The following is a 14238-nucleotide window of genomic DNA, read 5'->3' on the forward strand; positions in this document are numbered from 1 at the left end:
GGTATCGCACATGACGGGGTTAGATACACTGCTCGGCTCACGGTATCGCACATGACGGGGTTAGATACACTGCTCGGCTCACGGTATCGCACATGACGGGGTTAGATACACTGCTCGGCTCACGGTATCGCACATGACGGGGTTAGATACACTGCTCGGCTCACGGTATCGCACATGACGGGGTTAGATACACTGCTCGGCTCACGGTATCGCACATGACGGGGTTAGATACACTGCTCGGCTCACGGTATCGCACATGACGGGGTTAGATACACTGCTCGGCTCACGGTATCGCACATGACGGGGTTAGATACACTGCTCGGCTCACGGTATCGCACATGACGGGGTTAGATACACTGCTCGGCTCACGGTATCGCACATGACGGGGTTAGATACACTGCTCGGCTCACGGTATCGCACATGACGGGGTTAGATACACTGCTCGGCTCACGGTATCGCACATGACGGGGTTAGATACACTGCTCGGCTCACGGTATCGCACATGACGGGGTTAGATACACTGCTCGGCTCACGGTATCGCACATGACGGGGTTAGATACACTGCTCGGCTGACGGTATCGCACATGACGGGGTTAGATACACTGCTCGGCTGACGGTATCGCACATGACGGGGTTAGATACACTGCTCGGCTGACGGTATCGCACATGACGGGGTTAGATACACTGCTCGGCTGACGGTATCGCACATGACGGGGTTAGATACACTGCTCGGCTGACGGTATCGCACATGACGGGGTTAGATACACTGCTCGGCTGACGGTATCGCACATGACGGGGTTAGATACACTGCTCGGCTGACGGTATCGCACATGACGGGGTTAGATACACTGCTCGGCTGACGGTATCGCACATGACGGGGTTAGATACACTGCTCGGCTGACGGTATCGCACATGACGGGGTTAGATACACTGCTCGGCTGACGGTATCGCACATGACGGGGTTAGATACACTGCTCGGCTGACGGTATCGCACATGACGGGGTTAGATACACTGCTCGGCTGACGGTATCGCACATGACGGGGTTAGATACACTGCTCGGCTGACGGTATCGCACATGACGGGGTTAGATACACTGCTCGGCTGACGGTATCGCACATGACGGGGTTAGATACACTGCTCGGCTCACGGTATCGCACATGACGGGGTTAGATACACTGCTCGGCTGACGGTATCGCACATGACGGGGTTAGATACACTGCTCGGCTGACGGTATCGCACATGACGGGGTTAGATACACTGCTCGGCTGACGGTATCGCACATGACGGGGTTAGATACACTTGTATAGACAGAAAAGACCGGCACTCACTTTTTCTTCTGCTAATTAAATCTCTTTATTCGTCACATATGAGATATTCTGTGACGCGCGTTTCGGCTCTAATACGAGCCTTTCTCAAACAGATATAGCAGTTGCTCAGGAAATGAAATACATTTTCCGGGCCCCAGAGGATGACCTGGTTTTGGAGAGTGGCTCCTTGTATTTGAATACTGCAAGGTGTTCTTATTATAACTTCTATTCAAAGCAGGGGCGTCATGGCGGTGACCCCTCAGGGGTATTTACATGTAATCGTCCTGAGCACAGACAACCCTCTGCTCTCTGGAATGTGAGATAAGGGATAGTTCTGTAACTGAAAGTAAGTATTCAATGTCCTATGAAGACAACAACGCAGACAAACAATGGTGGTGTTACCCATGGCAACAGATCTGATCCAAATCCAATATTTTCAACTTTGGTTGCTGTGGATCTCCAGCAGTCAGACAGGTTATAGCTTCCTGTGCAGGATCTAGCATGAAAGCAGTGATAAGACCATAGCATCCAGTCAGATCCTAGCTGTAAACTGATTGGTGGTTATAGGCAGCTACTATTTCTGTCTGCACTGGGTTTTATATAGGAGGTCCATGCCAGCCAATCAGATTGCTGCCTTCTTATTCCAGTCATGGCCTCTAAAGTGAAAGTTGGTACCTGATTGGTTGCTATGGACCACAATACTGATTTTCATATGGAATGTGCCAAAGCTTTACTATATGGGGGGAGAGTGGAGTGTTATTATTTTAGCATGTCTGCTGTTGCTAACAGTAACTTGAATGCATCCAACATTTATTTCTGTTCTTTTTGTGAATGTTACAGCAGGAACAGATTTCATACTCTCCTCCTGAAAGCCCCGGACAAAATTGTGCCACAGCATCCCCCTCATCTCTCCATGTCTCCGGGCCACGCACATACAGGATGGAAGAGGATCCCGTCAGACTGCCGGCACACCTACGTAAGTTCCTTCAATGTGTATTTCTTACACCAAGCTGCTTGCTTTCTCTGGTGCTTAGTGTTGCCCTCTGCAAGAAATGTTCTATGCATTAATTGCCAAGAAGAGCTGACAACTGAAACTAAAAACTGCCTCATAGAAGGCCAAAGCCCTATAAGTACAAGAATATACCTACTGTAATACTGCCCCTTATGTTCAAGAATATATCTACTATAATACTGTCTTCTATATACAAGAATATAGGGGTCATTTATCAAACTGGTGTAAAGTAGAACTGGATTACTTGCCCATAGCAACCAGATACCTCCTTTCATTTTCCAAAGGAGATGTCCAAAATGAATGGTGGAATCTGATTGGTTGCTATGGGCAACTAAGCCAGTTCTACTTTACACCAGTTTGATAAATGAGCCCCTATAACTACTATAATACTTCCTCCTGTGTACAAAAATAAAACTACTATAATACTGCCTTCTATGTACAAGAATATAACTACTATAATACTGCTCCCATGTACAACAATATAACTACTATAATACTGCTCCTATGTACAGCAATATAACTACTATAATACTCTCTCCTCTGTACAAGAATATAACTATTATAATACTGTCTCCTCTGTACAAGAATATAACTATTATAATACTGCCTCCTATGTGCAAGAATATAACTACTATAATACTGCCCCCTATGTGCAAGAATATAAGTACTATAATACTGTCCTCTATGTACAACAATATAAATACTATAATACTGCCTCCTATCTACAAGAATATAACTACTATAATACTGCCTCCTATGCAGGGGCGTAGCTATAGGGGTTGCAGAGGTAGCAGTCACTACCGGGCCCAGGAGCCTGAGGGGGCCCAAAGACCCTTAGGCCGCATGAGAACACACCGGTATTGTAGAAAGTGCATGCTTGTCAAGTTACACCTCTGGCTGAAGGGAAGGGGTTAAGTAAAGAATTTGGCATGGGGGGCGTGCAGTTTCAATTTTTGCTTCAGGCAACACGAAGGCTATTTGCTTCCTGGCCCCTGGCCACAAAGCACTGAGGGAAGGGGGGCCCAAGCAAAACTGGGCCCATGAGCCTTTAGCTACGCTCCTGCTCCTATGTACTTAAAGGGGTATTCCCATCTGAGACAATGGGGGCATATCGCTAGGATATGCCCCTATTGTCTGATAGGTGCGAGTTCCCTCTGTGACCTGCACCTACACTGAGAACAGAGCGGGGATAATAATAATATTTATATAGGGCCACCATATTCCGCAGCGCTTTACAAATTCATAGGGTTCGTGTACAAAACAAAAGTAACTGGCTAATCTACAACTGAAACACTAGGAGTCGGGGCCCTGCTCGCAAGAGCTTACAATCTATGAGGAACTGGGGGTGACACATAAAAGGTAATTGATTGATTGTAATAAGCCATTATTGAACTGACAGGAGTGGTGCCGGACGATCTGCTTCGGGTTTGGGACTACTAGAGGATCGAGTTTAGGCCAGAGGAGTTGGTGGGGGAGAGGTTTAGTCGGGAAATAGTCAGTTTAGGTAGCCTGATAAGCCTGCCTGAAAAGATGTGTGTTTAAGGCACGTTTGAAGGTGGAGAAGTTGTGAATTTACCTAGTATTCCGGGGCAGAGTATTCCAGAGAGTAGGTGCAGCTCGAGATAAGTCTTGAAGACGGGAGTGAGAGGTACGAATTATGGAGGTTATTAATCTTAGGTCGCTAACAGAACAGAGAGCCCGAGTAGGGTGGTAGATGGAGATGAAGGCGAAGATATATGGAGGTGCGGCGTTGTGCAGAGCTTTGTGGGTGAGGGTGAGAAGTTTGAACTGTATTCTGTGGTAGATGGGCAACCAGTGAAGTGACTGGCACGGACTAGTAGCATCAGTATAGCGGGTGGACAGATGGATGAGCCTGGCTGCAGCATTTAGGACAGACTGAAGGGGGCAGAGTTTAGTGAGAGGAAGACCGATTAGTAATGTGTTGCAGTAGTCAAGACGTGAATTAATCGGGGCAACAACAAGAGTTTTTGCCGTTTCCACTGTAAGAAAAGGGCGGATTCTGGCGATATTCTTGAGGTGCAGACGACAAGAGCGTGTAAGTGATTGAATATGGAGAACAAAGGAAAGAGTCAAATGTGGCCCCAAGACAGCGGGCATGTTGCACAGGAGTTATGATAGTACCACAGACTGAAATTGAAATATCCAGTTTAGGTGGGTTAGTACATGGGGGAAAGACAAGAAGTCCAGTTTTTGAGAGGTTCAGTTTTAGATACAGAGAGGACATGATGTTAGAGACAGCTGCCAGACAATTACTGGAGGACCCCGGGTCCGGCCACCACCAAGCGCTGTTCCCATAGTAATGAACGGGAGCTAGCGAGCAGGCGTTTGCCGGGAAGGAACGCTGACATCACACATGACTGAAGCGGACAGGTCACCATCGCAGCCTGCTATTGGCTGCAACCCCCCGTCGACGGATGGACACAGGCATCGGGGACCAGGTAAGTATTCTCTGTACTTTGTGGGTTGGTTTTGCATGTTTGGATAACCCATTTAAATAGTCAGAACCTTCATAGTAAATATTTCCCATGAAATTGTGCAATACCGAGAATTCCCCTTTTTACACGAGCTCAGCTGTGATGTTCCGGATACAACTGTTGAATTTTTTCTGCATGACTGTACAGAGCAGTGTGGGTTTGTATGTGTAGGGGGTTGTTGGGTACATTGCACGTCATGCCAAGACCTGTACCAACGGTAGGTCTGGTGCCCTTCTTCAATGCCTGCCAGTGTTTTAATGTAAGATCACAGCCAAGGAGATGGAATCCTATATATGGGATCTCAAAAGTGCTTTACGCACCTGACAAAGTAACAGGAAAACTTAGAGAATCAGTCACAACAAAATGCAGTGCAATCTTCAGGCAGCAGGTTAGAGCAGAAGGAGCTGAGCAGATTGATACATACATATATATATATATATATATAATCAATCAATGTGTTTGTGGGATTCAATAAAACATATAATTTGTACATTCAAACCCTTCCTGACATCCACCATACATATATGGCAGAAGTTTGGTCTATAAAGAAGTTGAGCAGCCATCATAGCCGTCAATAACACTGATCAGACTTTTAACCCCTCAGATGCTGCGGTCAATTCTGAGCATGATATCTTCTGAATAGTCCCATGTTAATATCCCCTGGGAGGACAGAAGTATGTGTAAAAGTAAGAATGGTGAACAATTAAAGAATAAAAAAATAAATTCAACTGCATGCTCCCTCCCCCCCTCCAAAAAAAAATAATAAAAATAAAATATGATACACACACACACAAAATGGTATCAATGAAAACTGCAGATCGCCCTGCGAAAAAAATCAGCCCTCTCACAGCTCTATAAGACATAAAACATGGGGAGAGATTTATCAAAGACCAGCACTATACGCCAGTCTTTGAAATCTCCAGCATGCCGGATGATGCGCCTAATTTATGACGAGACGCAGACCTTTTCATATATGAGGGACATTGGCTGGCAGGTCGTGCGCCAGAATGAAATCTACAGCAGCTTGGAGCTGTCGTAGATTTCTGTCTTCATTTGTGTCTGAACCCAGGCGCAAATGAAGATAAATGTGTTGGACTCCTGGCCCCGTCCACACCGCACCCTCGCTACGCCCCCTTTTCAGAAAGTGGGGAGAGTGACGGAGAAACGGCACTTGTGAGAATTTGTGGCAAGTAGCATTCACAGACACAGGGTAAAAAGAGGTGCTGGGAGATGAATCCCCCCCCCCCCCCCTCCCCCAAGGTTTTGAGTTACAAATATTGCTGAAAAATATGGAGGGTGTGAAAGTGGCCCTAAGATGCAGCTGAGAGGAGTTTATTTAGGTAGAGAGCAGGGACGGCCAATCTGCGGCTCTCCAGCTGTTGTGTTGTAAAACTACAATTCCCACCATGCCCTGCTGTAGGCTGATAGTTGTAAACAGTCTGCTGGTTGTTGTAGTTTTGCAACAGCTGGAGAGCCGTAGGTTGGCCATCCCTGGTTTAGAGTATTGCTGAGAAATGACTATCACATCTATAAATCCCTTTTATTATGCCACATCATACGGAGGCTTAGCTGTAGTATAAGGTGTGTGGATCTCATGTCTGATCACAGTGTAATTATATTACTATTATATTCAGTGATGTCAGTAACAGGGGGCGGGGCTGTGACAACCTCTCAGACATGATATAGAGGCTGGTTGTCAGCAGTAATAGATGGAATAGCTGTTACTGTAGTATAAGGTGTGTGGATCTCATGTCTGATCAGAGTGTAATTATATTACTATTATATTAAGTAACAGGGGGCGGGGCTGTGACAACCTCTCAGACATGATATAGAGAGAGGCTGTGTCACAACCAGACAGCTGAGAAGCTCTGACAGAGGCCTTTCAGAACCTCCTCCTTGAGTTCTCTTTGTTGTGCTGTTCAGTTCCTCATCTTGTTAGCCTCTCTCAGCTGTCATGGAGTTGGACTGATTGCTTCCCTTTAAATCCCTCCCCATGGTGCATTGCTGGGCGGCTTATACTTCCTCCTGGAGTGTGTGTGCATTTGTTTTCCTGTCTGCTACAAAGTTAAGTGCTGAACATTTATCTGTTATTTTCTGTTTGCTGGATCCCAGGTGACCCTGACTCCCTCCGTGTCTGGAGTAGGGAGCCGGTGGTCGTGTCCCCTCACTATTGTAGGGTGTTCAGGGGTTATATAGTCGAGGTACGTGGATATGCAAACCTCCACCTTTCGGATCTTTGCATAGGCTGAGCAGCCAGGGATAGTCTCAGGTCTTGTGCAGGGGTCTCCCTTTTGGTTCCTTAGCTTTGGATCCACTCAGTCATATATGCATGTTGCTTTGTCTTGTTTCCTGTACACCGTCCGTGACATTATAAGCCGCCAAAACCGTCTCAAGCATGGATCCGGTTTCACTTTTGGCTGAAGACTTTTTCTCAGCTTCAAGTGACCGGTTCAGCTTGCGTTCATGGAGTTTGTTCTGAGCCTAAGATCTCGCTCCCGGATACGTTCTCCGGGGGTAGTGAGAATTTTGTGCGTTTCAGAGAGGCTTGCAAACTCCATTTTCGCCTTCTTCCCCATTCCTCTGGTGATGAGGAACGGAGGGTGGGGATCATTACATTGCTGCTCAGAGGTAACGCTCAGTCCTGGGCCTTTTCGCTGCCGGAGGGGGCACGGCCTCTCCGTTCAGTGGATGAATTATTTTTAGCCCTGGGTCAGATATATGATGATCTGGATCGTATTGCTCTGGCTGAGTCTAGACTACGTCTATTATGCCAGGGTAAACAATCCGCAGAAATATACTGCTCAGAATTTCGGAGATGGGCAGTTGATACTGGTTGGAATGATGCTGCACTCCGAAGTCAATTTTGCCATGGTCTTTCAGAGGGATTGAAAGATGCATTTGCCTTTCATGAGAGGCCTATTTCTTTGGACTCTGCTATGTCTCAGGCCGTTCGTATTGACAGGCGTCTTAGAGAGAGAGGAGAGATGTCCCCTTCCTGTCATACTGAGTCCCAGGACAGTGCAGCGGTCCCATTCTGTGCGCAGGGGTCTCAGTCGCTGTCAGCCCCTTCTGAGCAGGAGCCCATGCAGCTGGGGTTGATTGCTTCTGACAATAGAAGATTCAGCTCGCATGGGAGGGTTTGTTTTTGTTGTGGAGGTATAAATCATTTGGCAAATATTTGTCCCTCTAGGAGATTCAGGCAGTTTTCTGGGAGTAATAAAGAAACAAACAGGAAAAAATCTTTTAAAAATGTTCCGTCTGTTACTATTGGCAGGGTTGAGGCGGAAATTGAAGGTTTTCCGTTTGCTTGTAGTTCCCGTTTTGTCCTGCCGGCTAGGGTGGCGCTAGAGAGCAAGAACATTTTTTGTGAGATTTTTGTGGATAGTGGAGCAGCTGTCAATCTCATTGATAATCAATTTGCGATAACTCCATGGTTTCCAGGTGCGCACTTTGGGAAAGGATATTCCTGTTTTTGCTATTGATTCCGCTCCACTTTCTCAGAAATCATTAAAGGGCATAGTTCACAATATCCGTTTAATTGTGAGTGATGCTCATGTTGAGGATGTGTCGTGTTTCGTCCTTAGCGGATTACCTACCCCTCTAGTGTTGGGGCTACCCTGGCTCGCTAAACATAACCCCACCATTGATTGGCAAGCAAGGCAAATAAATGGTTGGAGTGACTTTTGCAGAGAGAATTGCCTCACGACATCTGTTTCTGAGGTTGCTACTAAGACTGTACCATCTTTTCTCTCTGAATTTTCGGATGTCTTCTCTGAGAGTGGAGTTCAGGATTTGCCCCCGCACAGGGAGTACGATTGCCCTATTAATCTCATCCCAGGCGCCAAACTGCCTAAATCTCGTTTATACAATCTTTCCCAACCTGAGAGGATCGCTATGCGTGCTTATATCTCTGAGAGTCTGAGAAAAGGACACATACGACTAGGGCTGCAGTAAACAAATATTTTTGTAATCGAGTATTCTATCGATTATATTTCTCGATTCATCGAGTAATCTAATAAGAAAAAGCTACTTAAAATAACGTACGTAATTAGGTATGTATAAAGTTATTGGTTTGAAGGGGTTAATAACTTTATACATGCCTAATGCCAAGGTGCTTCCATTAACCCCTCCAAACCAATAACTTTATACATGCCCATTGGGTTTGGAGGGGTTAATGGAAGCACCTTGGCATTAGGCATGTATAAAGTTATTGGTTTGAAGAGGTTAATGAAAGCACCTTGGAGGTGCCTTCATTAACCCCTCTCTAAACCAATAACTTTATACATGCTAAGGTGGTGCTTGCAGCCTCCATTAACCACTCTCTCTCCATCTGCCTCCCCCCAGCCTCTGATCTGCCTCCCCCCCCCAGCCTCTGATCTGCCTCCCCCCCCCAGCCTCTGATCTGCCTCCCCCCCCCAGCCTCTGATCTGCCTCCCCCCCCCAGCCTCTGATCTGCCTCCCCCCCCAGCCTCTGATCTGCCTCCCCCCCAGCCTCTGATCTGCCTCCCCCCCAGCCTCTGATCTGCCTCCCCCCCCCCAGCCTCCCCCTGCTCACTAACATACCATGGCAGCCAGGACTTCAGTAGCGTCCTGGCTGCCATGGTAACCGATCGGAGCCCCAGCATTACACTGCTGGGGCTCCGATCGGAACTGACACTGCCACCAATGATGGGGGGGGGGGGGGACCCTGTGGGATATGGCCGGCACATTCATTGGTGGCGCAGTGGCCACAGTCCCTCCCCTCCTCCTCCTACTCAGTCCCTCCCCTCCTCCTCCTACTTGGTCTTCAGCGGCAGCCGCGCACAGTGGGGAGGGAGAGACTCCCTCCTCCTCCCTCCTCCTCCTCCTCCCTCCTCCTCCCTCAGCTGTGCCGGCCGCTCAGTCCTGCCTCTCTGGCCTCCGGAGGACACGGAAGCGGTGAGTGAGACGCTTAATTTCACTCCCGCTCCGTGATCACGTGATGTAAACGATTCCTCGATGCAGGGAGACTGCATCGATGAATTTTTTGACTCGATTTAATCGAGTTATTCGAATAATCGTTTCAGCCCTACATACGACCCTCGAAGTCACCTGTTGCCGCTGTTTTTTTCTTTGTTAAGAAAAAAGATGGTTCTTTAAGACCATGTCTGGATTTCAGGGAGCTGAACAGTATCACTATTCATGACCCTTATCCGCTTCCTCTGATCCCGGACCTGTTTAACCAGGTTGTTGGGGCTAAAGTATTTTCCAAATTAGATCTAAGAGGGGCATACAACCTGGTCAGGGTCAGAGAAGGAGACGAATGGAAGACGGCCTTCAAAACTACTGAGGGCCATTTTGAGAATTTGGTTATGCCTTTTGGTTTGATGAATGCCCCAGCAGTTTTTCAGCATTTCGTGAACAGCATTTTTTATCATTTGATGGGAAAATTTGTATTAGTGTATTTGGATGACATTTAGATTTTTTCTCCTGATTTCAAAACTCATAAGGAACATTTACGTCAGGTCTTGCTCATCCTGCGGGAGAATAAATTATATGCGAAACTGGAAAAATGTGTGTTTGCGGTTCCACAAATTCAATTTCTGGGGTTTCTTCTCTCCGCTTCTGGTTTTCGCATGGACCCCGAGAAGGTCCGCGCTGTGCTTGAGTGGGAGCTTCCTGAGAATCAGAAGGCGCTGATGCGTTTTTTGGGCTTTGCCAATTATTACAGGAAGTTTATTTTGAATTATTCCTCTATTGTTAAACCACTCACTGATATGACCAGAAAGGGGGTAGATTTCTCTTCTTGGTCAGTAGAGGCGCGTAAGGCTTTTTCTAATATCAAGGAGAGTTTTGCTTCCGCTCCCATCTTGGTGCAACCTGATATTTCTTTACCCTTCATAGTTGAGGTTGATGCTTCTGAGGTGGGTGTGGGGGCGGTCTTGTCTCAGGGTTCCTCTCCTGCCAAATGGCGACCGTGTGCCTTTTTCTCGAAAAAACTCTCCTCCGCAGAGAGAAATTACGATGTGGGAGATAGGGAATTGTTGGCCATCAAGTTGGCTTTTGAGGAATGGCGCCATTGGCTAGAGGGAGCCAGACACCCTATTACCGTATTTACTGACCATAAAAATCTGGCCCACTTGGAGTCAGCCAAGCGTCTGAACCCGAGACAGGCCAGATGGTCTTTGTTCTTTTCTAGGTTTAATTTTGTGGTCACGTTCCGCCCTGGAGTTAAGAATGTGAAGGCAGATGCCCTGTCACGTTGTTTTCCGGGAGGCGGGAATTTTGAAGACCCGGGTCCCATTTTGGCTGAAGGTGTGGTGGTCTCTGCTCTTTTTTCTGAATTGGAGGCAGAGTTGCAGGCAGCCCAGTCAGAGGCTCCTGATCTTTGTCCCCCTGGGAGGTTGTTTGTGCCTCTCACTTTAAGACACAAGATATTTAAGGAACACCACGATACGGTCCTTGCTGGGCACCCGGGGGCAAGAGCCACACTGGATCTCATCGCTCGGAGATTCTGGTGGCCTGCGCTTCGTAAGTCGGTTGAGGGTTTTGTGGCAGCCTGCGAGACTTGCGCTCGTGCTAAAGTCCCTCATTCACGGCCATCAGGTCCTCTCCTTCCCTTACCCATTCCTTCCCGTCATTGGACACATCTGTCCATGGACTTTATCACGGACCTGCCTCGTTCCTCGGGGAAGACTGTGATTCTGGTGGTGGTGGACCGTTTTAGCAAAATGGTGCATTTCATCCCTTTTCCTGGTTTGCCCAATGCTAAGACGCTGGCGCAGGCATTTATTGATCACATTGTCAAATTGCACGGTATTTCTTCAGACATAGTCTCTGATAGGGGCACGCAGTTTGTTTCCAGATTCTGGAAGGCTTTCTGTTCTCGCTTGGGGGTTCGGTTGTCATTCTCTTCTGCTTTCCACCCGCAGTCGAATGGCCAGACAGAGCGCGTCAATCAGAATCTGGAGACATATCTGCGCTGTTTTGTGGCGGAGAATCAAGAGGATTGGTGTTCTTTTTTGTCCCTTGCTGAGTTTGCTTTAAATAACCGTCGTCAGGAGTCTTCTGATAAGTCACCATTTTTTGGTGCATATGGGTTTCATCCGCAGTTTGGGACTTTCTCGGGAGAGGGGTCTTCTGGTTTACCTGATGAGGACAGATTCTCCTCGTCTTTGTCATCTATTTGGCAAAAGATTCAGGATAATCTAAAGAGCATGAGTGAGATATATAATCGTGTGGCAGATAAGAGACGTGTGCTTGGTCCGGACCTGAATGTTGGTGATCTGGTGTGGTTGTCTACCAAGAATATCAAATTGAAGGTTCCCTCCTGGAAGTTGGGTCCTAGGTTTATTGGGCCTTACAAAATCCTGTCTGTCATCAATCCTGTTGCCTACCATCTTGATCTTCCTCAGACTTGGAAGATCCATAATGTTTTTCATAAGTCCTTATTGAAACCTTATGTTCAACCCATTGTACCCTCGCCTTTGCCTCCTCCTCCGATTATGGTTGATGGGAATCTTGAATTTTAGGTCTCTAGGATTGTGGATTCTCGTCTTGTTCGCGGTTCTCTTCAGTACCTTGTTCATTGGGAGGGTTATGGTCCTGAGGAGAGGATGTGGGTCCCAGTGACGGACATTAAGGCCTCTCGTCTCATCAGGGCTTTCCATAGGTCCCATCCTGAGAAGGTGGGCTCTGAGTGTCCGGAGTCCACTCGTAGAGGGAGGGGTACTGTCACAACCAGACAGCTGAGAAGCTCTGACAGAGGCCTTTCAGAACCTCCTCCTTGAGTTCTCTTTGTTGTGCTGTTCAGTTCCTCATCTCGTTAGCCTCTCTCAGCTGTCATGGAGTTGGACTGATTGCTTCCCTTTAAATCCCTCCCCATGGTGCTTTGCTGGGCGGCTTATACTTCCATCTGGAGTGTGTGTGCATGCTGATCTTGTTTTCCTGTCTGCTACAAAGGTAAGTGCTGAACATTTATCTGTTATTTTCTGTTTGCTGGATCCCAGGTGACCCTGACTCCCTCCGTGTCTGGAGTAGGGAGCCGGTGGTTGTGTCCCCTCACTATTGTAGGGTGTTCAGGGGTTACGTGGATATGCAAACCTCCACCTTTCGGATCTTTGCATAGGCTGAGCAGCCAGGGATAGTCTCAGGTCTTGTGCAGGGGTCTCCCTTTTGGTTCCTTAGCTTTCGATCCACTCAGTCGTATATGCATGTTGCTTTGTCTTGTTTCCTGTACACCGTCCGTGACAGGCTGGTTGTCAGCAGTAATAGATGGAATAGCTGTTACTGTAGTATAAGGTGTGTGGATCTCATGTCTGATCACTATGTAATTATATTACTATTATATTCAGTGATATATATATATATATATATCTATATAATATATATATATATATATATATATATATATATATATATATATATATATATATATTGTGGCGGTGAAGTGGTCCAAAATGGCAATTCTGTCAGTGTTTTTTTATTTTTTATGTGGTTCCTCTCGTGGTAAATATGATTATTTTATCCTGTGGGTTGATACGGTTATGGCGATACTAAATTTATGTAGTTTTTTTTTTATGTTTTACTACTTTTCAGCTATAAAATCACTTTTGTGTTAAAAATAAATTATATTTTGCATCGCCATATTCTAAAGTCCATAACTTTTTTATGTTTTCACCACCGTAGCTGTTTGGGGGCTTGTTTTTTGTGTGATGGGCTGTAGTTCATTGTGGTATCATTTTGGGGTACATATGTCTTTTTGATCACCTGTTATTTATTTTTTATGTGGACGTGAGGTGACAAAAACAACAATTCTGTCATTTGTTTCAACATTACTTTTTACGGCGTTCACCGCGCGGGATTAATAATGATACTTTGATAGATCAGGTTGTTACGGAAGCGGCAATACTAATCATGTGTAGCCTTTTTATTTATTTCCTTTTTTAATGACCTAAATGAACGAATATAAGAAAAGACCATTTTATTTTTATTTGTTTTTATTTTGTAACTTTTTTGTAACTTTTTTTTTTTTTTTTTTTTTTTTTTTATGTATTTATCAAGACCCAGCTGGATCTTGAAGATCCAGTGGGCCTGATGGCTATACAGTGCATTGCAAAAGTCATCTATTGCAATGCACTGTATAGTCAGTGCTACACTTACAGTAAGCCTTAGGTACATGGCAGCCCGGACGCCTTTGTAAGGCGTCAACATGGCAACCATCGGTCTGATGCAAGAGAGAGGGAGCTCCCTCCCTCTCAACCCCATGCTTGCCCCGGGCGGCTGCTGACCGCGGCATCTATGGGGTTAAACGGCTTAGATCGGTGCCAGCAGCAGAGTGTCAGCTGTAAGTTACAGCAGACACTCTCTGCTGATGGCAGCGGCTCCATTTCTTGAGCCGCTGCCATCACAGCCGGCAGAGAGGACATGGCGATCGGGGGCAGTGGGGAGCACTTACATTTATTA

At 46.6% G+C, this 14238-nt stretch overlaps 1 protein-coding gene across 3 annotated transcripts in view; it reads left to right on the plus strand.

Annotated features, from left to right (window-relative positions):
* The window catches only part of ETV6 (ETS variant transcription factor 6), a 52900-nt gene that overhangs the window by 11819 nt on the left and 26843 nt on the right, over nt 1–14238 (plus strand). For all 3 annotated transcript variants that reach the window (XM_044277970.1, XM_044277971.1, XM_044277972.1), the window contains exon 2: nt 2149–2284. In XM_044277970.1, coding sequence (XP_044133905.1) covers nt 2149–2284 — 136 coding nt within the window. The remainder of the gene's footprint in view (nt 1–2148; nt 2285–14238) is intronic.

Source organism: Bufo gargarizans, chromosome 2 (assembly GCF_014858855.1).
Source record: "Bufo gargarizans isolate SCDJY-AF-19 chromosome 2, ASM1485885v1, whole genome shotgun sequence".
Lineage (NCBI taxonomy): Eukaryota > Metazoa > Chordata > Amphibia > Anura > Bufonidae > Bufo > Bufo gargarizans.